Genomic DNA, 26708 nt, shown 5'->3' on the forward strand with positions numbered 1-26708 from the left:
CATACATACATAGCTATTCCAAATCATCCATACACAACCATTGAAAAAGACACTGTAACATTTGCCATTGGATTGATTGCGTTTCTCTGTTTCTAAACAACCATACAGTGCACAGACTAAATGCACAACTTGGTTTCTTTTCTAATACTACCGTACATCTTCTGACTTGTGTGTTTTACCGTTATGGATGACCGTCCTAACCCACAGTGAGATGCATGCTCTTGTTTTTTTGTGTCTGTGTAAGTGGCAGTAATAAGCAGGGGGTAATGACGCAAGTACCCAGCAGGGTATCTCAACCTTTTTTTTTACACTTTAGAGTCTGAGTGAGGTGACAGTACAGGGTTCATGTTGCCAGGGTTTTGCTGCACTTCACTTTGTAAATGTGTAGCACACGCTGGTGAATGTAATAATCACCTGACTCTGCGCTGATGCTCCTCAAAGCAAGAGGCCACAGTTACACCGATTACAACTCTCTGTTTTTTTTTTCTTTTGCTGAACAAAGCCAGCGGTCTTTTGCTCTGTTTTGATGTTATAACGACAGAATGTGTTGCTGGGCAGATTTCACCTTTTAATATCTGTATGTGTCCTTTTGCTTCCAGAATGAGCACGCTGTACTATAGAGAAAAGAGGATGGAATTGGGGAGGAACAGGTTACTAATACAGGGAGCGACTGAGGATGGGAGAAACTCAGATTCACAACACAGGGAGGGGGTAGAAATAGCCTATTGGCTGCCACTTATTGAGAACAAACCCCGTTGTGTCTCACATAATGCCAACCAGTTAGCCTGTGGCCTCAATTACCCGAAATAAATCCTTCGAGATCCTGCAGAAAGCGCTGAAAGAATCGAAACGCCTGTTTCAAGCGGGGATACACATTTTTAGACTGATTTGGGAGGTGCAAGTAATCTTGTCGGAGGCACCAGTGTTGGAGTTTAATCCAATTTCGAAGACAAGTTTCTCTGAATTGAGCTACGGCGCCTTAATAGCAGATGTGCTTTCCAATATTCATAGATTAGTGTGCTGCCTTTCTTATACCTGCTGGGCTCCTGTCTCCAACTTCTGAGCACTGCTTTACTCCGCCTTGCTTCTTTGTCCAGGAATTTCCACTAAGCCATTCTGTGATTTCCACAGTTCATTGTACCCAGTACCAGAAAAAAAGCTCTTGTAACAAAAGCCAAGAGGCTAAGCAGTGACATCGACTCCACTTCATACACCCAGTGTAGACCTGCACTACACACAAGGACAGTGATCACCAGGCACCGTGTGCATACGCTTGAATCTGTCCAGGGACAGGCAGGGAGAAAGGGCAGCCTGGGGATTGGATCCAGAACCTTCTGCAACAAAACACAATGCTGTCCTGAGCTAAAGGAACGTGCTGATAAGCACTTCCTATAAATCCTTTTAATGATGTGCTAGATGAATGCATGTCGAAATTGGCGAAGAGTAGTCATGCTGAACAGTATGTAATCCTGACAGGACACCAACCATTAAACAGGGAAAGCTAATAAGAGAGCTCACAGAACGCAGCTAAGAAAATCTGAAATCAATGAACCGGGGAAGGGAGTTGATGGCAAGTTTAAATGTAGTCTGGGCAAAAACATTTGGGAAAAAGATGAGAAAAAACTGATTGTGCTTTCCTGCACATCATTTTCACAGCGGACAGCTGAGTGTCAATGCAGGTCTTTTTCCATCCTTTTTGAATGCAAACTGACTACTTTTTAGAATAGTTGCACGAGTTATTTTACAACCAGCGTGACAGTTAACCGTTGTGTAGAGTTTTAATCACATTACTCAATGTAAACAGACTCCCTGCTGTAACAGTTTTTAAGCAAGCACAGTAACTCTTTATTGATGCGCTGTTATTGGGATCCTGACAGATGTTTGCTTGGACTGTTTTATTTGCTCACGTCATGAAAGATAATGCAAGTTTTTATTAGAAAAAAACAACTTTTTATTGAATTGTTTTTGGTCAGCAGGCAGCACCAGCAAAAGAAAAAACAACGAGGCTGTGTTGGCAAGAGCTTTGCATTGCATAATAAAGTTCTGTGATGGTGATTTAAGGCAGTGTATTCTATCAGTGACCAGAGCCAAGGTTAAACAAAAAAAGAAAAGGGGAGAAAAAGGGCTCCATTTTTAATGTGTTGTTGATTTAGCAAAGAACCAAAGCAGTAGGACAGCATTGCATAACCAGAGCCTTCTAAAAAGAACAAGCAATCGGAAAAGTGTTGCTTTACATGCGTGTGTGTGTGCATGCGTGTGTATGTGTGTGTGTATGTGTATGCCCATGTGTGCATTCCACCTCCTAAAATATTGATGAACTGGTACAAGAGATGCCCCTGATATATTGAGAAACACCTGAATGGGATTTGTGCCAGTTTAGTTTCAAAGTACTTTTATAGATAGTGCTCAGACCAGTGTGCGGACTGATGTTTTCTTTTAAATCCGTTTCCCTTTTCTTTCTGTTGTTCTTCTCATTTTCTATTTATATGTATTGAGCTCTTATTTCTGTGAGGGGATGTCATTTTGTCTCTCCTGTGGCCTCACACAAGTCTGCATTCCTGCGAGGGCTCCTTGTGTTTACCTCGCCTCTGACTCTCCTCCGTGGTTTCTGGCAGGCAATGGATAATTCTTGCATGTCTCTCAATTTAATCAGACCTGCAGACTGCCTAAGAGTCGAAGAGTTCGACTCACTAAACTTCAAATGAGCTGCACATTTTATTTGGACATAGTTTGTAATTATGGGGTGGGGGGGGGGGGGGGGGGGGTTGTATGTCCAACAAATGACCAAAAGGGGGCGATCTTACACTCTTTACCACACTAGCAGGGTTATTATTTTATTTATTTTCTGTCTCCTGTTGGGTTAATGTCAGGCCTTTCTACACTGACAAGCAGATTTGTTATCTTCATTTCTCCAGGGAAGCGGATTATCTGTGTGCAGACGTTTAATAACATTGTCCAAATCTTTGCATTGGAACAATTTCACCTAACTGTTGAAAAGCTCAGGATCTCGGAGAAAACTGTTTTAGTTGTCAGCCTGTCTGATTTCCTGGGTAGTCTTTTTGTAGTATATTATTTATGATATTATACAATCATAAATACTTTAGTAGTTGAATATTGTTGGGAATACAGCACCAGTCTTTAATAGTTAAGGAAAATAATGCTGGAACAGGCACTTTTGCTGTTTCATGACTACTTTCTCACATGGGGGACTGTCAGCAGTAAGATGTCTCTGTGTGTCAGTTTACGTTTGTCACCCAAGCCTCATGTATACATGCATGAAGTATTTCACACTGTCCAGGTATTTGGAGAGAGAAACAAGTTGTCTAAACGCCCCTGTGTAAGGCCCACCGCAGTGATTCCCAGAGGATCTGCAGGGCTCCATGTTTTAGCGCTGACTTTTCTGAGACCACATTCCCCACCTTTTGTATTGCATGACATCTTTCTGTTGATTTACAGGAAGTACTCAGCAATGGTTGCACTAAGGCAGTGGTTGAGAGCACCTTTGATGGAAAGACCTGCTTGCTGAGTGCAGGACTGCAGATCGAGCCTGCTACATCATATGTAACCGTGTAGACAGGCAGAGCTGTGTGGGTTAGAATCTATCGAACTGCTCTTTTACACCGGGCACTCTTCCTAGGGAATTAGTTTGGCTTGGTTTCTTTTTACAGAAGCCTTTTCTAGGGTTTTGAGAGGTCTCCTTACATTCCGTTCGTTCTGTTTCACTTCTGTCACTTCAGACGCTCCTCGAGTTTTGAAGAGGTGCTGCACAGCCTATGCCTAGACAGTTTGTGCAGCGGTGAGTTGCTGTGTTTTGACAGTGGGGCAGTGCCTTCTTTATTCCTAAACAAACTGGAGATTTACAGGCTGGGGGAGATGCATTACACTGAGACCTCTGAGCGGGAGAGAGGCTCCACGCTGTTAAATAATAAAGTAAGCGTTCATCAGAAATAAGAATAAACATCTCCAGGTTAATGGCCTGCTGTGAAGTGCAGATTGTCTGCCACTGCCATTTTTTGCCCCCTTCCTATGCCCCACATACTCACCATGCAAGGTATAGTCAGAGATAGCTACCCAGCTTCAATCGCTTTCTATAATGACATCTATGGCAATACTTGTCTGTGTAGTATGAAGCAATAGCTAACCTGATCGATGAGAAAGCTATGTGATGCTGTAGTTTTGTGTGCAATGAGGTCTCCTTTATTAGCCCTCATTTTGTTTTGTTGGCAGGATTTTCTAGCAAGTAGCTCGCAAAGCTAAATAATTTCTGACAACACAGTATGGTTTGTGAGAATGCACTGCCTGATTTTTCCTATGGTATATACACCACAATAATGCTTATCAGAATGTAATAGCTCAATGTGGCATCAACTGCTCCCGCACAAAGTGGGCGCTGTTGTAAGGAGCTTCTGCCTTAACCTGTGCACCTGCCCAATCTATCCTCAGTGTTATAATCATTTTGATTGTAATAAGTGATAAAGGGGAGGGGGCATTGGGGGTGTAGATCAATAAACACCCTCCTAGTTAGGAAGACGCATTGTCAGGATTGATACAGAAAAACTAAAAGCGACTCGGGTATATTAACCTGCTGCAGCAAGCGTGTTTACCGTGAAAAGCAAGACTAATGGCTTAATAAAACTATCCCAGGAGTCCTCCTCAGCAGTATCTCATCGGTGCTGTGTGCCGTTCTTCGTCATAAATTGAGCTGCCAGGCTTCATTTCGCTCTTCAAGCCGGAGATATGTCTTTGTTGCCGCATTCTCTGTGGTTTTTCTTTTCTTTCAAAAGGTACATTGTAACGGGGTGTTGTCGTGCGTTAGAAAGAAATGGCTTCATGTAGCTGGTGAACTTTCCTTCTTGTTCCTAAAACAGCATCTGTGTTTTATTGCATGACGGTAGCGTTCGTTAATACAGAAAAAATAAAAAATAAAACAAACGCTAGATACTTGTTTCAGGTAGCTAGGACAGCCCATACATATTTATAAAGAGTAATATCTAAGGGAGTTTGTGTCTGTCCTGGCAAATTACTATCTCCTCCCAACTGGGTTCTCTTCTAATGCCAAGCATGATTTATTTGTTTGCTGGATCCCCTTTGGCAGTGCAGGGTTTGCTTTTTTTCCACTAGAAGTATAAGGTTAGCCTAATGTGTATTTTCAGTATTCACTATTGAACTTGAATTGAGTTCTGCTGGCACTCTGGTTTAAAGGCATACAGTCCGTTGTGATTTTAAGATTGCAGGCTCCATAGAGTTACTGGAACTGATATAACTCGCATTATGTTTTAAAACAATAATACTATGGAAGCATGTTCTTATGAGTCATTCATAGTGTAAAAGAAAACATGCTTTATACAGCCAACTGATGCAAGAATATTAAGAGGGGTCTGAGAGTAACTTTGAGTTCAAATATATAGATTGAACTGTGTTGCAAGATTGGTACTAGCCAGACTGGTATACATATTGTTTAATTTTCCACACAATCACTGTACACTGTACAGTATGCTCTCCCTGTGTGCGGGGTATGTGTTTGTTTGCATGCTGTTATGACGGCAGGTCTCGCTGTATGTAAAATGCATATTGTATTTGTTTTTCAAGCAGTGTGGCAACGGTGCAGAGGACAATGCTGCAGTGTGCTTTTGCAAGGAAACCCTCCTGCAATGATTCTGTTGCTTACTTTAATCTTCCAATGCACTGAGCATTCCACATCTTAAATGATAATGTGATAATTTGAAATGTATTTGCGTTTTTGTTGTTGTTGTTTTGTTTTTTTTTATTAGTCAAAGCTCGGGGGAGAAAATAGGAGTCCCTCTGTCTCAGGGTATTTGCTAATGCCTGGTTAATTATCACGTATAGCTAACTATAATTCATTTTACAGAGGGGTGGGGGCTCCTGTAGGTAATATTAACGGGCTTCTGAACTGAAATAACCCCTCCAAGATTAAACCCTTTTCACTGCTGCTGGTCAGACAGTCGGGGCTTCTAGAACTTCTCACTTCACTTTGCTAATTTTGAACAAGGCTTTTTTTTCATATTTGTCAGCAGCTAAACTGTAGCACAGTTGTTAAAGCTCTCCCAGTCCTAATTAGGGCAGCAATGCTCACATTCATAATCAAGCTTGCCTTCCTGGGCTGGAGGAGGCAGCCTCGGTGCTGCTGGCAGACAGTTGCTGGCAGTGCTTGTGGCTGTGATATTAAGTGGCTGCTGAAGCTCGCGTCCTGAGCTGCTGTTTTATATGTCTTCAGTGACAAGCAGCTTTCACATGGCAGGGGCATTTTTTGCAAGAAATTAGCAAGTCGTGGCTTTATTCATTAGGCCATTATAGCTTCGTGCAATGGAAAAAGAGATTACAGAAGACAGCAATTCACAGCAGTTTCTATGACACACCTTGTGCTGATTTGGGTAACTCGATGACAGTTTTGTAAATCTTACATGGCAGCTTTTCACTATAAATAAAAATTCCATTGATTTCCTTTTTTTCAAATGTGTGTACTAAACAGTGGTGTGTTTGATTTTGTAATTTTTTTAAGGATTACTATCACATGCTGTACAGTATATGCAATGTGAAATGTTTGCATGTATATGGTATGGCATGGAGCTTTAATATATACATATTAACTTTAAACGTTTAAAAATAGTAAAGCAGACTCCTCAGAGTGGTTACAGAACTTTTGCTTCCTGTTTTTTCCTTGAATAAACCTTGACACCAGATAACAAATGCATTACTCAGAGTGAAGAACCTCACACCAGATAACGGATGCATTACTCAATGTGCAGCACCTCTACTTTGAGGATTTGGGCGTGTTTTTTGATCTTGGATATAAGATCTGTATTATCTTTCAGAGTGGTGATGAGAAGCATGGAAATTACTGCAGGCTTCAAAGCTGCCCTTTTCCCAGTAGAAGCATGGATGGGACACAGATGCTTCATGGTAGCCTGGAGTCCAGTGAACTCTTTGCAGCCCTCCTGCCCAACCTGGGGTCTCTTGTAGAGGTGAAGTGATGATCTAAGCGTCGATTCTAGATACTGACACCCCTAAACTTTTACATGCATACCGCTGGTGTTTTTTTTTTTTTTTTTACCTCAAGGCTGGTTCTTTGATGTCATTCCTGAAATAGAGTAAAATCTGGTAAGATCATTAAGATAGACCCCAGGGTCTGTACTTACAAGCCAGGCATATCTATCAGCTTGGTTACAATGCCCCTGGTGTCTATTATAGTACAGCTAGTAGCTTTTTCTTTTATTAGGAATGGGTATGCGTGTCTCAGGTTTGTGAAATAAAGCATCGTATCACTTAAAGGAAAAGTAAAAACCGCTGAGCCTTTGGAGTGGGAATATCACAGAACATTGCCTCTGAGAGTGGTTTATGGGACACTTTGACAGCTTTATGAAGGGAAATGGTGAAACCCTCTCACCCGTACAGACGGAGGAGGGAGCCAGCGTAATCCAGGAAGAGCCGTCTGAAGGGCTGTGGAACGCTGGCAGCGGAGAATGGGCTGGAAGCTTAAGAGCCTGGTCCCAGAGGCAGCCTGATTAGCAGGTAGACCTGTGGGATTAGGAGACTCGCAGAAGTAGACTCATACAGCAGACTCTCCCTGATCCAACCCTGTTGGGACCGGACCTTGTTCAGGTTTGTTGAGTACAGACCAGAACACTAGATTACTGACCGGAACACTAGAGTACTGACATGAACACTAGAGTACTGACCGAAACAGTAGAGTACTGACCGGAACAGTAGAGTACTGACCGGAACAGTAGAGTACTGACCGGAACAGTAGAGTACTGACATGAACACTAGAGTACTGACCGGAACACTAGAGTACTGACATGAACACTAGAGTACTGACATGAACACTAGAGTACTGACTGGAACAGTAGAGTACTGACCGGAACACTGGAGTACTGACCGTACTGACCGGAACACTAGAGTACTGACTAGAGTACTGACATGAACACTAGAGTACTGACCGGAACACTAGAGTACTGACCGGACCGGAACACTAGAGTACTGACCGAGTACTGACACTAGAGTACTGACATGAACACTAGAGTACTGACATGAACACTAGAGTACTGACTGGAACACTAGAGTACTGACCGGAACACTGGAGTACTGACCGGAACACTGGAGTACTGACCGGAACACTGGAGTACTGACCGGAACACTGGAGTACTGACCGGAACACTTTTGCTGTTCTAGCCCACATTTACATATGTCCAGGGGTTGATTTGTAAAAAAAAAAAAAATGGCCCAGATCTTATAATTAAGGAAGAGGGATAGCATGTTTTTATAATTAAGAAAGAGGGATAGCATGTTTTTAGAATTAAGGAAGAGGGATACATGTTTTTAGAATTAAGGAAGAGGGATAGCATGTTTTTAGAATTAAGGAAGAGGGATAGCATGTTTTTAGAATTAAGGAAGAGGGATAGCATGTTTGTAGAATTAAGGAAGAGGGATAGCATGTTTGTAGAATTAAGGAAGAGGGATAGCATGTTTTTAGAATTAAGGAAGAGGGATAGCATGTTTTTAGAATTAAGAAAGAGGGATACGTGTTTTTAGAATTAAGGAAGAGGGATAGCATGATTTTAGAATTAAGGAAGAGGGATAACATGTTTTTATAATTAAGGGAGAGGGATAGCATGTTTTTAGAATTAAGGAAGAGGGATACATGTTTTTATAATTAAGGGAGAGGGATAGCATGTTTTTAGAATTAAGGAAGAGGGATAGCATGTTTGTTTCTGGACCTAATGATGTAGTGACCTTGATTTGCAGTAGCTTCTATATATGCTTCTCATCTGCTCGTGGGTTTCATGCCTTATTGTTGGTGTCAGTAGCTGCAAGCCCTCCTTTGCCAAGTCGTGTTTTAACATAATCTTCAGGTTTGAATAATACCAATAGCAGGGTGACTAATCTGATCAACAGAACACTTTTATCATTCAGTTCAAGGATCAGGAAAGCATTGTTTTTCTTCTCCTTTTCTTTGGTTTTTCTTTCATATGGTTAATCATTTGCAAACTGTATAATTCTCGCCTGTCAGACAAAAAGCTACTGGTTTGGGATCCGGCGCGAACTGGCACAAATGAGCCCCTGCATGAGTCCATGAAGAGCAACTCCTGAACCAAGCAGCTCAACAAACCAAGAAAGTTTGAATGTGTGAGGAACTGTAATTAGAACCATGCGAGTAATTGGAAACATTATGAAATGGTGAAAGAAGAAATATCATTGAAAGTCACTTCTTCTTTCAAACTTTTCTGTTGGTCTGTATTCGTCAGTGCTTTAATACACAGAGATTTAATGATGTCCTTTTATTGGTATGAACTACCATTCCCTTGCGAGCTGCAGAGGAATCATTGTCCTGGGGAGACTGAATCCTGAACCACTTATAATTTCTCTCTCCTCCAATTGAAAACCTCATCTCCGTACAGTAAAATGTACCTCCTGCAGCAAGACTGAAACGAATGCATGAATGCATGCATGTTAGTAAGATTCATCCGAATGCTTTGAGGTGAACAATTAACCTGCATACGGGTTCTGTATGGCATACAGCATGTTACCACCAGAAAACAATCATTTCAGTGAAATAGTTTACTTTGGGCAAGTAGAAGCAGACTGAAATCAGGATTTTTAATGTTTTTACCGGATTTCTTATTTATTTATGCATTTATTCTGAATGTGCACTGTTATATTGAATAGCGTTTTTTATTGATAATTTTTTTTAACATCAACAGCACTTGGTGTGGTACTACACAGGAGAGTTGGCATCTCTTTTTTGGCTTCACAGTCTGCAATACATAAAAGCTGCATCTCCCAGCCAGTTTCAGTCGTGACAAGTAAGACAGCAATACTGACAGTGTTTTGGCAGGTTTTCTTGGGGTTCCTATTCTAGTAATGCATGTGAGTATCCATTTTCCTATTTGGCGGAGATTAGTTTTAATTTAAAACTGGCAGACATGACTCCTAATAAAAATGAAAAATAAAATACGTCAACATATAAATAGAAACTTACATTTAATATTGGAAAATTGGTTGTCGTTTCATTAAATGTTGTAAAATGATGGAGCAAAATATAAGTATTGTACAGTTGTAAAGTCATTAATTTTAAAAGAAAAAAATTTGAAAAAACTAGCTGTGGAAATTCTCAGAAGTGGCTTTTTAAACATTCGTGCCTGAATTTGAAATATTCCCTATTCTAAAGTTATTTTAAGGTAATTATTTATTTACAGTATATTTCTTTTCGTTTGTTTACTTAATAAAATACATATGTTTGCTGTTCATTTGCCAGCTTGTGGATTTCTTTAACTCCAGGTAGACATTAACACTTTTTCCAACAATTACTTCACACTTTGGGCTTCATGTTTGTGGTTTATTCTGTCTCCTGTTTTCAAAAGGACACTGTTTACATTCATGGCTCCTTTAATACACTGATATGTATTTTATACACACATAAGACCTGGTTAATTATGCAATGGAATAAAAGTCTGCCAAGAAAGCAACAAACAAAGGCCACCCCGTTAAGGCTGTCAAAACTCGTACATTAATGGGTTTATTTATTCGCTGTCATTTTAAAAATTATATATATATGTGTGTGTGTGTGTGTGTGTGTGTGTATATATAGATATTATCTACACATTCTACTCCACAATTTCCAAGTGAAAAAAAAAATTCTAGAAATTTGTAGAAAATTAATTAAAAATAAAAACTGAAATAGTTTGGTTGGATAAGTGCCCCCCTCCCTTTGTAATAGCAATCCTTATGATCATTCAGTTTTGTATTTTAATAAATAATTTTTTCCCCTTAACAGTGTGGAGTATGGTGTGTAGATAAGTGGAAAAAAATCCTCATTTAAATGTATGAAACTCTGAGGAACTGACACAACAAAATGTGAAAAAAAGTTCAAGGGGGTGTAGACTTTCTATAGGCACTGTGTGTGTGTGTGTGTGTGTGTGTGTGTGTGTGTGTGTGTGTGTGTGTGTGTGTGTATATATATATATAGCGCCTTTCGTAGTGGACCACCATCACAAATCGCTTTACAGAGGTAGGCTGTGAACTGTGCATTATATGCAGAGTCACTTACAATAATCACTGGACCACACTACCTCCTCGTTTTATATATATATATATAGTAAGGGATTGGTTGATTAAAAAATGGAAAAGACAATGTAAACTAACTGGTTAGTAAACAAAGTAATTAATGTGAAGTGTTTGGGATTAAAAAGTAAAGGTGGGTTAATGAAGACACTTGTACATGATAATGGTGTGTTAAATAAGGGAGATTAAAAGTAAATAAATCGGGTTTAAACTAAGTACTTATTGTTAGGGCATTAGGGCCATGTGGAAGCTACTGGAGTCAGGGCTTGGCTCCAGTTCATTATTCAATTTATGTCTTGTCAATTGTCTTTAACAATGTAATTGTTTAGCGTTTAAAAGCTCTGTGTTTGTGGGTGTTGGATTAGGGAGAATGTGAGGAGATTGGTTAGTGACTGGGAGAGTGAACAGATGAAATTATTTGTTATGGAGTTACTGGTAAACAAACACTGAAACAGGTATTTGGATTCCGATTTGGTTTTGGTGATGAGGCAAGAGGCTTAGCCTGCCTTGTTATTAGTTAGGAACGACAACTTTTTAGAAAGGGTCCGAGAACGGGTTAGGGTTTGTTTTGTTTATTTACTTTTTGTTGTAAATAATAAACACACGCTGCGGTGTTTCCTGGGGGCAATCCGTGTGACCAGAGGGCAATCCATCACTATATATATATATATATAATCTACCCCCTGGGGTGATGGACTCAGGTGTATTTTAATGATCTGAACAGCACTGATTGTAATACCACCACCCTAACTTTACCTGTTACCTGTACTGGTCTATGTTAATCCTGTCTTAGTCTATATGATCCAAACTAAGCTGTCATATTGACCCCAGCTATTACCTACTGGCCTTGCCTCTATGCTATTGTGGTTTTAAACCCACCAAAAATACTCTCTGTAGAAAAGTGAGATATGATCATAACCAGGCCACACACACACTCTCATGGAATACTTGATCAAGTGTGCTTATGATTGATTTAATTAAAAAAGCAAAGCAAACCAAAAAAGAATAAAGAAGCTATTCCAGATGTCAGTGCCCAGGAGCCGATCCAAGAAGCAGTGGCACATGGCAGTAGAACTAGTGCTGTTAAAATAGCAACACATGACTCAGGGCTTTGCAGGAGAGCTGTCTATGTTCATGGGGTCCCCTGGGAGACTGTGTCCATAGAGCCAGCACTGTTCTTGTTGCTTTGGTCTGAGTGGACTATCGGTCTGCCTGCCTGTGCGTGCTCTGTACAGGCTTTCTTCAACCCAGAGTCCTTCCACACTGAAGCCCTGTCTATGACCTACCAGGGTCTGCAGTGTCATAGTTCCATCATATCATTTTCAATTGCAGTGGTAATAATAAAACACACGCTTCAGTGAGAACTCGATGTCTCTACTGAATGTTTTTCATTTGGTTTAGATTTATGGATGCATTTTTTCTCTCAAGAGATCCTGGAAAGATGAAGACAGTTTGCAAAATGAAAAAAATAGAATGCAATTATTCCTACAAACTGTATATGCACAATGAAGTGTGTTCAGAAGGGCAACAGGATTAGTGGCTGTCAAAGCCGGGATTTGAGTGCAGATTACAGTTGTTAAGGTGCTAGGGGTTGATGAAGACACAAGTGGATTTCTTAGAGCGTTTTCCAGCACAAACCAGGATATCCACTGACGGGTGCAATCCAAGGTGCTGTAAAATACTCTAGGACTCCTGTAGCTTATCCCTTTGGGATGCTGGTTTATTGAACCAACCTCTTCAACGAAGAAAGTAAAGAAGCCATTCTAGTATGGCTCTGTCTGGCTCGCACAGTTGAGAGGTAGTAGCCCAAACCTTTTCTTAGAGGACTTCATTAAAGACAGCGGTCTATTCGAGATGCGTCCACGCATCCATTAATCGATTTATTGATCAATCAAACATGTATTGCTCATTTATAGTGGCCTCCTGTTTGGAATCACAGCCTCACGTGTTATTAACACGGCCATGCTTTCTGTTGTGTTTGAGGGCTTTTAGAAGAGTCTGTGCTTTCTCTTGCTGCTTGGTTTTTAATGGTTTTCTATATTCATGTGTTATATTGCATTGTATAATAATACAGCTGGATTATGAGGAGTCCACACATTTCTGTTTCTTGCTTTTAAGTATGACTGTGTTCTAAGCTAATCTATTATTGTTGATTTGATTACCTGTCTGGTGTTCATTTGGGAGGCTGGCTGCTGATTGCACTTCTAGGGTTTATTATTATATTGACCTCCGCTATGAAAGATCTGAATACGTTTTAGTAGGACTCCCACTGCCTAAAGACTAAGAAACCCATCTCATTCCATGATTAGTAAGTATAATGAGTTTTATTGTAATGACTCGGTTTGACATGACTTCCTGATGGTGTGTCAAAGTTATGGGCTCGCGTTTTGCTTTTTTTAAGTTGTTTTCATTTTCACAAACCAAGCAGCCCCCTCTGTGGACAGAGAACAGTCTGGCAGGTTTGACTGCTGCTCGTAATGGCTTGTCAGGAGACAAGAAGTGTAATAAAGCCACTTGCTTTGCGAAGGGATCAGGGTGGTAAAAAACCTTGCCATTTACTTCCCCTCTTTATCTCTCACTCTCTCCCCCTGCTGGCATTAATTGCTCTATGAATGGGAGAACAGCTGGAGGGGAGCATTCGAATCTTTAGAGATTACTAAATGCGATTTGCTCTTGAAGCTGCCGTGATTGACAAAAGTGAATCTCGCTAAACGCAAAGAATTACGGATGATTATTGAATGGGACTCTTTCACAGACACCTGGAATGCGAAGCACATCTCGCCTTTGTGGAAATAGTTACAAGGAAAGAGCCCTGGTCTTTTTTAGTTTGTGTGTTTAGCTATGCAGTCTGTTGCTGGCTCACATGATCTTGAACAAAATCGATGTGTACTTTTGCTTTTCTTCCATGAAAAGATCACAGGTCAGAGAAAGCCTGTACTAGTGAAATCACTGGCCAGTTGATTTGGTGCCTGTGTTGTGGTTTGTGTCGGATCAAGCCTGTTAAATTGAAATGATTACAGACCGAATTTGAAGGGTACGATAACCAGCTGACAAAGCAGAAATACGTTTTCTGTTTTTATTGCAATCAATAAAGGACACTGGCTTATTAGACACAAGTGATGTTAAGGATTTAATCTATAGCGTTCAAATGTAAATATTGCTGTTATGAATCAAACTTGACGTGTTAGTTTTCATAATGTGGATTAAGGGACTACAGTAGTTGGCTATTGTGAAATTCAAATGTATTGCACTGTGGTGCCATTTTTTGGGCCTAGATAGACTGGGACAAGTGCTCTCATTCTTGTAGCCTGGCTATATTAGTTACAATTGTGTATAAAGTGGACAAAGGTGTAGGGGCTAATTTTGAAGAAAAGGCAAAAGCAACATTTCATAGAAGGATACAATCATTGAGCTGTTCAGTCAGTGAGTTCAGGATTGTGTTTGACAGATCACCATTGAAAATAAGAATCTGTTCCCAATGACTTGCCTGGTTAAATAAATGACCGATAGGTATTCATTTTTTTTCCGCTGCACATTTTATTAATTGCATTTAAAAGGTTAAATAACAAATGAAGAGATGAATAAGCACACTTTTTTTTTTTTTTTTTTTTTTTTGCTGGGCTGCAACTATGCGCTACATAACACACACACAAATAGATAATAACAACATCCATTTGTTGCTGTTAATCTCGTCTCTGGGAAGGCACATCGCGCTTGTCTAATTGTTTGTAATGATATGCAAATTTGTTCATTAAGCCTCACTCTCATGCCTGGCTCGAGGAATGAAAATGCCAATTGGAATCTTGCATGAAGTCTTTTCTTTGTATTGGGGTATGCTGTTCTAGAGTCATCACATGACCATCCTCAAAACACATAATTTTAATATAGCATGCTCCTGTAAATAAGTAAAGCCTTGAATCAGGGACTACTTCAGTATGAAGGCTTCAGTTCTGCTGTGGAAAGTCTGATCGTCTTATATAATGCCTCTCAGCACTGTGGGGAAATCCATGAAGAAACAAGAATTTGCCCTGGCTATTACAACCCAACCTGAGCACAGAAATACATAAATAAATACCCACAAATGAACATTAAAATGAACTACAGTACAAGGATGAACCCGACTGCTGGCAGCAATTTCTATAGAATATACATACATTTTATAGTCCTTGTTAATTCACACAGGCGTTTGTAAAGTAATAGCAGGGGTTGTCTGAGTATGTTCCTAAAAAAACTAGCAACACAATATATATATATATATATTTTGCAAGCCCAGTTGTGATGAAAGTAGCTATGGACATTAAGTGTACCGGAATCACAGAGGCTGTATGTCTGCCAGCCCTGCCTAACACAAGTTGTCGAGTGTACCATAATCTGGAGGAACATGGCCTGTTCCTATATCCGTTTCACTGCAGCCTTTACTGGACCTCAATCCTACAGCAGCTGCAGTCATTTCAGTTATAGATCTTTATAGTTACTTTTGGGCTCCTGGTATGCAGTTGAGGAGCCAGTGCAGCGTACTTGTGCCCAAACATTCCTCTATTCAGAGTCCTTTTAATTACTCGCACATTCGCTTCATATGAAAAGGCAGTTGTCAGGGTGAAAAATGAAGAGTCGTGATTTTACATGCAGCCTTGAGCAGCAGTTCACAGTACAGACTGTACACTCTGTCCTCGTGGATTCAGCACAGCACAACACTTATTTTCTGATTTCCTGAATCATTGCAAGTTTCTTAAACCTGTTGTGTAAGAGGCATTCGAAACAAGTTTCCTAGCAACCGTTGTTGTTGGGTTTTCTTTTTTAATTTATTTTTTTGCCAGCAGCCCAAAGATATAAAGTGCTAAAGCAGCTTCGATTAAAAACAAGATGCTCTGATTCTTTTTCACTTTTCATTCTGTTGCTGCACTGCAGAGCAAGGTTTGCTCCTGGCCTTGTTCCTAGCCACATTTCTTTAGACCGACTTGTGTGCTGCAAAAAGATGACAGATCATATCACCGCGCAGAGCCAGACTCCTGCTTAACTCAAACAGATAAAGTGTTGTATGGCTCTCAATTAGCATTCTCTTTATAAAAGATCAAAATAACCACAGGATTGTATTATCAAAGTGCACCTAAACTTGTATTATTTTTAAAATAAATGTACAGTTTCTGTATAAAAAAATATAATGATGGGTGAAAAAAAAAGAAATATTTTGTGGACATTGATTAAATGTTGCTATGACGACACCTTTCTGACCTCATATCTTCTTATTATTTTCATTTATTTTAGAGTCTTGGATCCACAGATGGAGACGAACCTCAAACAAAGTAAGTCAATATTCGTTCAATATGATTGGTAATCTGCTGTCTTGTAAACTGGTGTGGATAATAGACTATTAATAATAGAAGCAAACAAGAGCCAGTTCTTTTAATTGACCATGATCCTCAAGTGACAATAGAAAACGTGACGCCAGTGTTCAGTGTAGTGTGGCCTTGCAGTTTATACTGTGTACTTCATTTAATAGCTTTTCATCCACATTAGTAAATCTGCTTGAGGCTGATAGCCATGTTCCATATGGACAGCTCTGTAGTAAGCCTGGAGGTTATTGTATGTCTCCCAGCTGATGAAGCAGAAAAGCATAGTGGTATGCATGAGTGTGTCTAATATATATACATACATACATACGTACATGAACAAGAAAAGTAATTGGTAAACTGAAAGGTCACTATTTTAATAATTAGCTGTAATGTTTGGGCTTCTGCCTTCTCCAGATAGCATGGAAGAACTAGCCAGCTAGACTGACACTGTTTAAGTTTGAATGTTTATATATACAGTGTTGTTGAATGTATTAATACCTCCTTGGCCCCAGACATATAACATACACTTCAATTATTTTCTAATTTTAAAAAAGAAACAGTTATCTAATGTCCATATCTTTGATGTCTCTAATTTCCTTTATAAGGTCATTAAGGGACCATTTTTCTCAGCAGCTCCAGCCTCTCTTTGGTCTAATTAAGTGTTTTCCTTCGCCTTTGTGTCTGACGCAGTTTCCTTTCATGTCCTGGCAGACTTCTTCATGTTCAAAGAGAGGAGCTGTGTCAGTGCGTCAGCTGGCAAAGATGGGTTAATTAAGTTTCTTCCCATCTTTAACAGCTCTTGGTCTGTCTGATTTGGTAACAGGTGCTGGGGCATATTAAAGTTTCCCATAATAAGAGCGTTGCAAAATGTAACAAAGCATAGGTAGGCATTGTAAAGCACAGATGGGCATGGTAAGCATCTTTATAAATGTGGCAAACCAGGGTAAACTATGGTAAGAACATAGTATAGCCATGGGGAAAGCGTGGTAAAACTGCACAAGTACCATGCAGAAATACAGTGAGGATGAGTTGGCTGATATTTAAAAACTATAAGAACGATTAACTCCGGCAGACAAACCTGTCAGCCAATGCCTCAGCGTGTGTAGCAGGGCGGAAGCAGTGTCTTAACCACTGTGCAAAATACCCAGGCTCCTCTGCACGTGTGCTTGTAGAGCTTTTAACCTCATTACACCGACAGGGGTCTGATTCTAACAGCACTGCTCGTAACATGTGGTTATCTCTCTCACACTCACTGTAAATTATTACAGGCCTCCATGGGCCCTGCTAACACAGTGCTGCACTTCATTCAATTAAAGTGTGTTTGTAAATCCTGTTTCATTATGCATATAGGGACTGGTATTCACGATACCTATTGCTGCTGCATTGTCACAGTATAAGTTAACTCAGCATTTTCATAATAGGGATTTTGCTGCTTGGGGTGAAATCATACTAGTTATTACTGTTTTTTTTACAATAGTTAAATGTCAGAAAAAATGCAGTCTTAATTAGGATCTGGTGTGTGTACTTTAATGATAAGTCCCACTGTTACTGAAGACGAGGGATTTGTGGAGATGTTTTATAACAAACAGATTGCTGTAGAGCCACTGGTGCATGCGACACTTCGTTATCTGTAATTACTGTGAGATGCTTCACATTACAGAATTATCACAATGGATTTGCTATGTTCAGGTTTTGAGGGTGGCAGCATTCTTGTCCCTCTGCCCCCAGAATTGCAAGACAAATCAGTTCTTCTTCACAGTGCATGGGCGGGAGTATCTTCTGCCTAGTTAAGAGGGGTTTTGTAACGGCAAGATGGAATCCAGCATTGTTCTCACCCTGACTTGTTCTTTACCTGCTGTACTTTGAGAATAATCCTCACAAAATGCATGTCGTTAATAATTGTATTGTTTCCTTTCAGTGTTAGCTTGCACTGCACTATTCATCTCATAGCATTTCATTTACATTGGTAAATGTGCTTCAGGCTGATAATCATGTTCAGTGAATAGCTCAGTCAATCAACCAATCTTTATTTTATATAGCACCTAGCATAGTGGCCCACCATCACACAGTGCTTTACAAGATGCAATAACAACAAGAAAATCCATAATACTACAAATACAGAGAAATGCATCACACACGCTATGTAAGAAAAAAAAAGGATAATGCATTAAATACAGTGGAAAGTGAAGAATACATGATAGCAGCAGCAAAACAGCAGCTAATAGCAGATATCAGGCTTAAAGAGCATGGAGAGCAAGAGAGAACAGGTGAGTATAGCAAGCCTGTATTGCATGTCACCCAGCTGAGGCAGAAAAGCATACTGTAGGACCAAGTATTGTAGACGGCTGGCAACTTCAAAAAGTTATTCATTAGTTGTTTTTTTTCTACTTCTTTTTCTGCTTCCCTCTCACAGGGGCAAGGGAGGGCACTGCACAAATAAGCTTGTGTATTAGCCACAAATTCCCCGAAACAGTTATTCTTAAAAAAAATATTGAAATCCAAATAAATCCATGCATTCCGGGGCAGCATGTAGCAAAAAAAAACAAAAAACAAAAAAACACAAAGCAGCCGATAATATTTTAGGAGACCAGTAACACAAGCAAGTGAATTTTTTATTAACGCAGTAAAAAGCCTGGGCAGATTGCATTCCATCTATAAAATACAGCAGTAGAATAGTCTCAAGGAATAGTATATAATCAACTGAGCAGCAGCTACTCTCTCATTCCACTTTGACACACAGCAAAGAAAACAGAAGTTATCACACAAAGCAGCATTCAGCATGCCCAGGTTCGAATCGGGGTGTGGGCTTTGCATAGCAATCCTTGTGTGTTACCCATGCATAGCTTTATTGTATTGCAGAGAGAAAAATAAGCCCCACTTGCATACATACCAGAGAAAGCATTATTTCTATAAGGTCGTATATGGGTTATATTTGTGTTTGGGAGCAGGGGGGGCAATACGTTTTGTTGTGAATAGCAGAACTGTTAGAAACAAACACGACTATGAGCTGGTCTGCTGCTGATGAAATAGGATACGTAGACTATGGAGTAAAACGCCAATGCATTGTTTTTTGGAGGTGTCATTTGAACGCCATTGCGGGACACAGCAGGTATCAGTTCTGTTCTAAAGGGAGCCATACTCAAACAAGCAGCAGAGTGGAGCCGGGGGTGGGACAGGGAAACATTTCATCTACCAAACCGCAGGACTGTCGTCCTTCGGTCTGGAGTGTTTTGCACTGGCCGGTGCTTTTATATTTATTGAGGCTGCACCGTCTTCTCTAAACATTTCTGGAAGAACGTCTCCATTACAAAGTGCAAAACTACACGAGTCATTCAAACACGTAAAACACGTCTTTTTGGAGTTTGTTATTTCAATCAGATATCGAAGCACTTTCTCTGTCTCCGTTTGTGTAGAGATAGGCTTGTTTCTTGGTTCTTCTTTCATGTATGCAGTATGACAGCCACGTTAGAGAAAGAGAAATGTTTGGAGAACCAAATAAAGTAACCGATGAGCTGGAGAAGCTTCTGTTTTGTGGTTTTCAAAGCTTAGAAATTCCTTTCTGCAGGTTCAATGTTCTCATGCTACACTTTTGCTATGGTAAACCTTTATAAGGGACGAACCATTAAGAAATCAAGGGATGGAAATAAGACTGGCAGTTTGATCCATTCATGGTTTTACTGTCTGTTCAATATGACACACCTGAGCCTGTAACCTGTACACTGTGGCTAATGAAGCTCACAGTAAAACCTGGAGTGGATCAAACTGCTATGCAATAAGAGTTTTATTTCCATCCCTGTAATGTATAATTTTGCTGAACAAGCTGTTTTAGTGATTCTACTTTTTTATATGTTTAAGTAAATAGTGTGGCGCACACCTCACCTCCTGAGATCTCCAATACTACGCAGGCTTTGCATTTGATGGGTTGTATAAATTCATCTGGCAAAATGTCCTTGCGTGATTGAACTCTGACCTCATGTAGCTAACCTATTAACTTTGTGGTTGTGGATGATGGATGAAATTTTTTTTTTAAAAATTAAGTTTGTTTTGTTTTTGCAGGGTGATGGTTTGAGTTGTTTCTTCTGTGTTTAAAAGATCACAGTGCTGTTGTGCATATTTAGGGTTGTTTTTTTTTTTTAATTTGTGAACAGATATTTGTTTGCTTTCCTTTTTTTTAATTTTGTTTTTTTAATTTTTGTATTTTTTGGAAAACGCAGGCAGTGATTATACCTTGCCAAGAATCCACTGAAAAGAATCCAAAACTCTGATACATGCTGGGAAAGTAGAAATAAATGGTGCTTTGCCCTCTCTGTGTGTTTTTTCATTTTCCCAACCGTGCACTAAAATAAAAATAAAAATTTAAAAAATAGTAAAAACACACACGTAGTTAAAAGGTAGTTTAATATGAAAAAGCATGCATTTAGTTTTCTGGTTCGCAGGCTGTAATGATTTCAATTGTTTTAAGTATAAATCAGATATAATATTGTTTGGGCCTTTATTATTTCATGCAGTTCTTTAAACTGCATGTTAATTGCAGATTTGAATTGCTTATCTTATTAAGCTTTGTTGAGATTCCTCCTTTGACATTAAGCCAGGGTGCAATGCCGTGGGAATTCTATTTAAAGGAAGGAACTGCGTCCGAGCAGGGAAGCAGGGCTATAGGAGTGTTTTGTGCACTATAAGCTATGTATGCACAAATTGCTGTTTTGAACCCTTTCAGGTACAAGGAACGTGTGTTTCACAAATATATATATACTATATATTCTGACTTTCTTATTTTTGCAATGAGGGCCACAAGACAGGATTTCAAATGCGCTAACAGATTGGATCTGGTCATCCACATTTTCAGTGGAAGAAACCGAATTGAATTGAACAGCCGCTCAATTCCTTGCGTCCCTTCAGGAGACAGGTCGTCAGAGCTGCACTGTTCAATTGAATTGTTAATTTTCTCTTCGCGCTGCTGGGGTTCAGGGAGGGGGGAGTGACATTCTGTATGTCCCTTCCATTTTGGAATTGTGGAACTTTGACAGTAAGGGATTGTTTATGACCATTCCAAGGTAGAACTTACAAGAAACAAAGTCAAGTAGACAAACGATGAAGGCACACGATACGCCCATGCCACGCAATCACAGCTCCTTCTAAAAATGGAAAGTGACATAGGCAATGTAGCGTAATGCCAAGAAAGATTCCAGCTGTGAGGGCAGTATATTGACTCCTAATGCTCTTAAAAACGTGTGCATTGCTCCTTACAACACCCCGTGTACGGTGTCTGTTTTCATACTGGACAGCATGCATTTCGCTTGTCTTCAGAAGCCAGTGTTGTAAAAATGAATTAGCCATCAGTGGCATGGATTATAGTTTCACTGTGTGAGGCTTGGGTTTCACATTCTAACAGTTACACACATTTTCTCATCTCTTTCATTTCCAGCCGGCACACAATGGTTGTATTAGGGTGTTGTCATATTTTTATCTGCCGTGTAATGCTGGTTCCACAACCCTAATTTGAATCAGATGGCGATACCTGCTGCCTGTATTTTGGGAGCCCTTGCAGTGGTAATGACTGGGTTGCCATGACGATTAATTCTCCGGGAAGTGCAGAACAATGTACAGCAAGAAAATAAACAGCACTGTTGTTGTTTTTGACTTCAAAACCATTCTTTGTGAGACACCTAAGGATCATCCCATACAAAGCATTCATATTTCATTTTCTGTGTTCTTTGAAACAGTGCACCTTATTTAAGAAATCAATAATCTATGGTGATGCAGAATGTTTATTAATATGCTTTACCATACCTCACTATTCTTTACAATGCTAACCTATGCTTTACCATGCTTTTACTATGCTTTATTACGGTTTGCTATGCTTTTACTATGGTAAATTTTTATAAGGGACAATCCATGAGGAAATGAATCTATAATGATGTTGAACAAACTGCTTCTGTGATTGTACTCTTTTATATGTATAACACACACTTCCACATTCAACAAACACATTAGGTGTTTTTTAAGTGGGAAATGCCTTTACTAAAGCAGCAAAGTTAATATGTTATCAATTAGAGATGTGTCTCCAACATCAATTTATAACTCCCAGGTAGGTCTGGCTGCGGGACCCCTTTTCAGCAGCTCACACTAAACAAGAGAGAGAAGGGGGAGGTTTTAAAATTCGGAGATCTATTCCCAGCACTCCAGCTGTTTATTTAAACAACCTCCCCTCATACTTCTCAATACCTGCTGCTCCATTGTCTCAGACCCCCTGTGTAAAGCAGCTGACAGTGCTGGGCTCCACTGTCTTTCTGTGGGGCTGTAAATAAGCAAGGATTGACCCCGCAACTGTATCAGTGGTGTTGACACAGCGTTATACCGGGATCAAAGGGAAGAGGGAATAGGGTCTCTCCCCGGGGGGAAGCGAGCTCCACCACCGACTGCAGGATCAGAGAGGGACAGACACCGCTTTGAAATAATGATGAAACACTGGGAGGCTAGGGAGGTGCCAGACGTCTGACATTACAACAACAAATCTCGTCTCCCAGACAGACAGACGGACACCCAGGAGTTGGGAGCGGAGGTGATCTGATGGCTCCGGGTGAGGTGTGGACGGGACCTCTTGCCTGTTGAGCGCATCAAGGATCTCTGAGGCTTGTGTGATTGCAGCATGTCTCCACCCACCCACTAGAGTCGTGACTAGAGACAATGCTTACCCATGCGCGCACACACACACACACACACACACACACACACACACACACAGTGCAGCTGAGCTATTTCTGATGCTGTGCATCTCATTAAAGTGGACCTTTCAGCAACGTGGATGTTGCAGGCTGGTCTTGCTCTAGATCTCAGCATCTTGTCTTGGATGAATGAAAGCGCTATTTACAATCGGTTCATTAGCGCCACTCTAATGTATGTTGCTTACTCCTGTCATCCTTAATAGGGTGAAAGGATTCTTTTTACAGTGTTTAGAAAAATAAGGCAGGGTGTTACATCACTGGATAATTCCATCCATGGGGATCTAAGTGATTTAAAACCTTTTAAACTGTTTTCCAATAACTGGTAATGCATATCTAAGTGCTAAGGCTGCAGTATATATTTTGTTGGCATAAATATTTAAACATATTTGTGTAACGCATTCATTTTATTGGGTTCAATTAATAAATACACTGGGCGTTAGTCTATTCTCAAAGGAGATCCCTTGGAATAAGCCTATCAGATAACAGAAAAGAATAGTACCCTAATATGGGATGCAGCCAATGCACATCTTATTGTGTCATTAATGTCACAGCTCATTTTGTTCACCTTTTGAGTGCAGGCATAACTGTGGGTAGGCACTATAGTTAATAGCTGCTGCCATGGAAACAAGGACTCGTTTTCTTTTTGTTTCATGGAAAATGTTTCCTAAGATATGTATAGAAAAAAAAGCAACTGAAAATATTTTGGAAGTTAACATAGTTAGTTTTCTGCAAGGCTGAAAAATATTCCAAATAAATAGTCTCTCTTTGAATTACATGCCAAGTTGCCATGGATACAAAACTGTCTGCTACACACACACGCACCAGCTCATACACACACACATGCACACACACCAGCTCACACACACACACGCACCAGCTCACACACACACACATGCACACACACCAGCTCGCACACACACACGTTTACAGCAAAACAACCAGGTAGCAATTTAGCATTTATATCAGAGAAGTATTCCTAGGTATTGTTTAAAAAAATTAAAAAAGGTTAATCTGACGGTCTTCCACTATTACAAGAGAAAGATGCACCTGCAAGAGTGACAGACATCTACAAACACTTATCCACAACTCTATCACTGCTTCACTCTCATTTTTTCCACATCTTGTCTTATTGCATTTGGGTTTATTTGCATTGTTTTATATGACAGCTCTGTTTTACTATTATTCTGCTTCTTGGAATGATATGTCAGAGTGCCAGAGTTTTTCCTTTGAAAACGGGTGCATTGTTAATACATCTGTTTTTACTCGATAGTCAACAATAGGCTATCTATCAAGGACAGCATGGTACATGTGAAGACACCTTGCATTCCACTTGTTCAGCACATCTCAATCCCTGACTCACAACAGGTTCTGTCGTCTTTATCTTTTCAGTGACCACGTTACTCATCTTCAGTGTTGAGAGTACAAGCAATTGAACGACGGTTTATTCTTCAACGCAGCTGATGGGATAATTTCGGTTTTTATACTGCATCTTGGAGTCTGGCATTCATTTGAATCCAATGTCCAAATTGCGTTTCTCTGAATTTCTTTTTAAATGTCCTTTCTTTTTCATACGTGGTACTTGTTATATAACCGGACGATTATAAACATTCCACCAGCCTCGTTCATAGACTCATAACGTTCCTACTGGGGACACCCTCCATCTGTCCTTGTGAAGAGAAAACCACTCGGTCGCTTCCTCTAATGGAACACCACCATGGTAATTGCATTGTGACTTGAGACATGGCAATCTGCAAGTAGAAAACAAGGAGAAAATGTCAATACAATGCAGACTGAATCATAAATAACATTGCATGAGACAGAGATGCCAAGTTTCAACCTTTTGGATTTCTTGTGTGTGGGGTGGGATCCCTGGCTTTGGGGGTGCACTCCCTATATATACAGATATAGCTATAGACAGATAGATGTGCAGTGGCATTTATAGAAAGAGCTGGAGCATGAGAGGAGGGCTGCTTTTTATTGTAAATGCCCTGCAATCACATGAATAACAACACATCCTAATCATCATAATGGAAATAGATGCTTGCTGGAGCACTGCCTGACCTTTTGAAATGCAGCTGTGCTCATAGTGAAAAACCAGCCAAAATGAAAGGTGCTTAATATTTGTAAACACTCGGTGCACTTGGACTTGTTACTGAGTGCAGTTGAATTATTTTAATCATGTAACCTCAGTTGGAGGATTGGCTTAAATAAATACTCCACCAGCATGGCCTTCTGCAGACAAAACAAAGAGGTGCGTCAGCCTCATCGCCTAGTTTGTTATGAACCAGGTGTAGTGTTTTTATAGACAGGCTGTGGATGAACACACTGAGAAGAAGCAAGGCATTCTGTGTAACGGCAGATATCCATGATCTTGTGTCTGTCCTCATCCTCTCTAAAGATAAATTCAGTTTATTTTTCACTAACTTCGTAACTCGTCTTGCCAGCATTATCAGAAGCAGCAGCCTGCACCCCTGCCCCTCCCCATCTCCAATTCCCCATGCATTTGTTGCGCTTGTATCGCATTGCAAGCGCTGCTCAGCAGGGGGAGCTATCACACTGGTCTCTGCGACAGTAGCAATGCGCCGCACAGCCTGCCTGTTTCGCATGTCTTTCGCATTGCCAGTGCTGTGATGCATCTCAGGGATGTCACCTTGTTAATATCATTGTAAAAATTGTAGAAATGGGATGTTTTGTGTGCTCACTTTCTGAGTGTAATTCTATTCCTCTTTTGTCCGGGGAGATATTTTCCAAGGTGTATCATTTTGAACGAAGACCCCCTTGGTTTCTTAGCACTGTATGCAGGATTATAGCAAGACTAGTGAGGAGATGGACGTTTGCTTGGCAGCTGAATGTAAGGTTATGCTTTTAATCCATGTTAGCTTGAAGTTTGAAGCATGTAACCAAGTAACACTACCAGTCCAGCTATCATAAAAGACTAAGCCTGTTGAATAGTCTGCTGAATAAGGCTTCAGATTTCAACAGCAACTGCTTTTTGAGGCCACTCCTGCAAAAGAAAAGTGTGCTGCATAGTATTTTATTCAGATAAAGAACAAAAAAATATCCTTGAGCAATTGATTCTCTTAGTCTACTCTCTCCTCTGCACACAAAGATGTTACTTGCTAATTGGGCCAGTATCATTAATTTTGAGTTTGGGGGCTCTAAATGAAAGAAACAAAGACTGCAAGTACGTGACAAGGCTATGTACAGTAACAGACAGCACCCACACCATTTAGACACCAATTAAAGAGAGCTATGAGTCAACTACTGTGAACTGTCAGGTCACTAATTAGCATTCATGCAAACCAGTCATTTACTGGTATGAGCATTCTCTCTGGTGCTCATGTTGTGCCCTTACTTGGCAGAAGGTGCTGATTGTACACAGTGCCTTCTGTTTAGAGAGTATGTAAAACATCTATTTTCATCAACTGAAAACTGGCAACAACAAAAATAATTTCTGATGGGCAGTTTTGCAGTGGAATTCAATATTTCTAGGCATTTTTGTTTTTCTAAATAACTTTTATTACAGTGGCGCTTAATAAGAGAGCAGACAGAGTGTGTTCTTTTAATTACA

General features: G+C 40.1%; 1 protein-coding gene across 4 annotated transcripts in view; it reads left to right on the forward strand.

The window, feature by feature from the left end:
• Positions 1-26708, forward strand: part of ankfn1 (ankyrin repeat and fibronectin type III domain containing 1) — a 110584-nt gene that overhangs the window by 31255 nt on the left and 52621 nt on the right. For 2 of the 4 annotated variants that reach the window (XM_041220366.1, XM_041220365.1), the window contains exon 5: positions 16345-16382. In XM_041220366.1, coding sequence (XP_041076300.1) covers positions 16345-16382 — 38 coding nt within the window. Of the gene's footprint in view, positions 1-15968; positions 15994-16344; positions 16383-26708 lie in introns of those variants that run through there. The other 2 variants (XM_041220371.1, XM_041220372.1) reach the window with 2 other exon arrangements.

This window comes from Polyodon spathula, chromosome 20 (genome assembly GCF_017654505.1).
Source record: "Polyodon spathula isolate WHYD16114869_AA chromosome 20, ASM1765450v1, whole genome shotgun sequence".
In the NCBI taxonomy this organism is placed as follows: Eukaryota; Metazoa; Chordata; class Actinopteri; order Acipenseriformes; family Polyodontidae; genus Polyodon; species Polyodon spathula.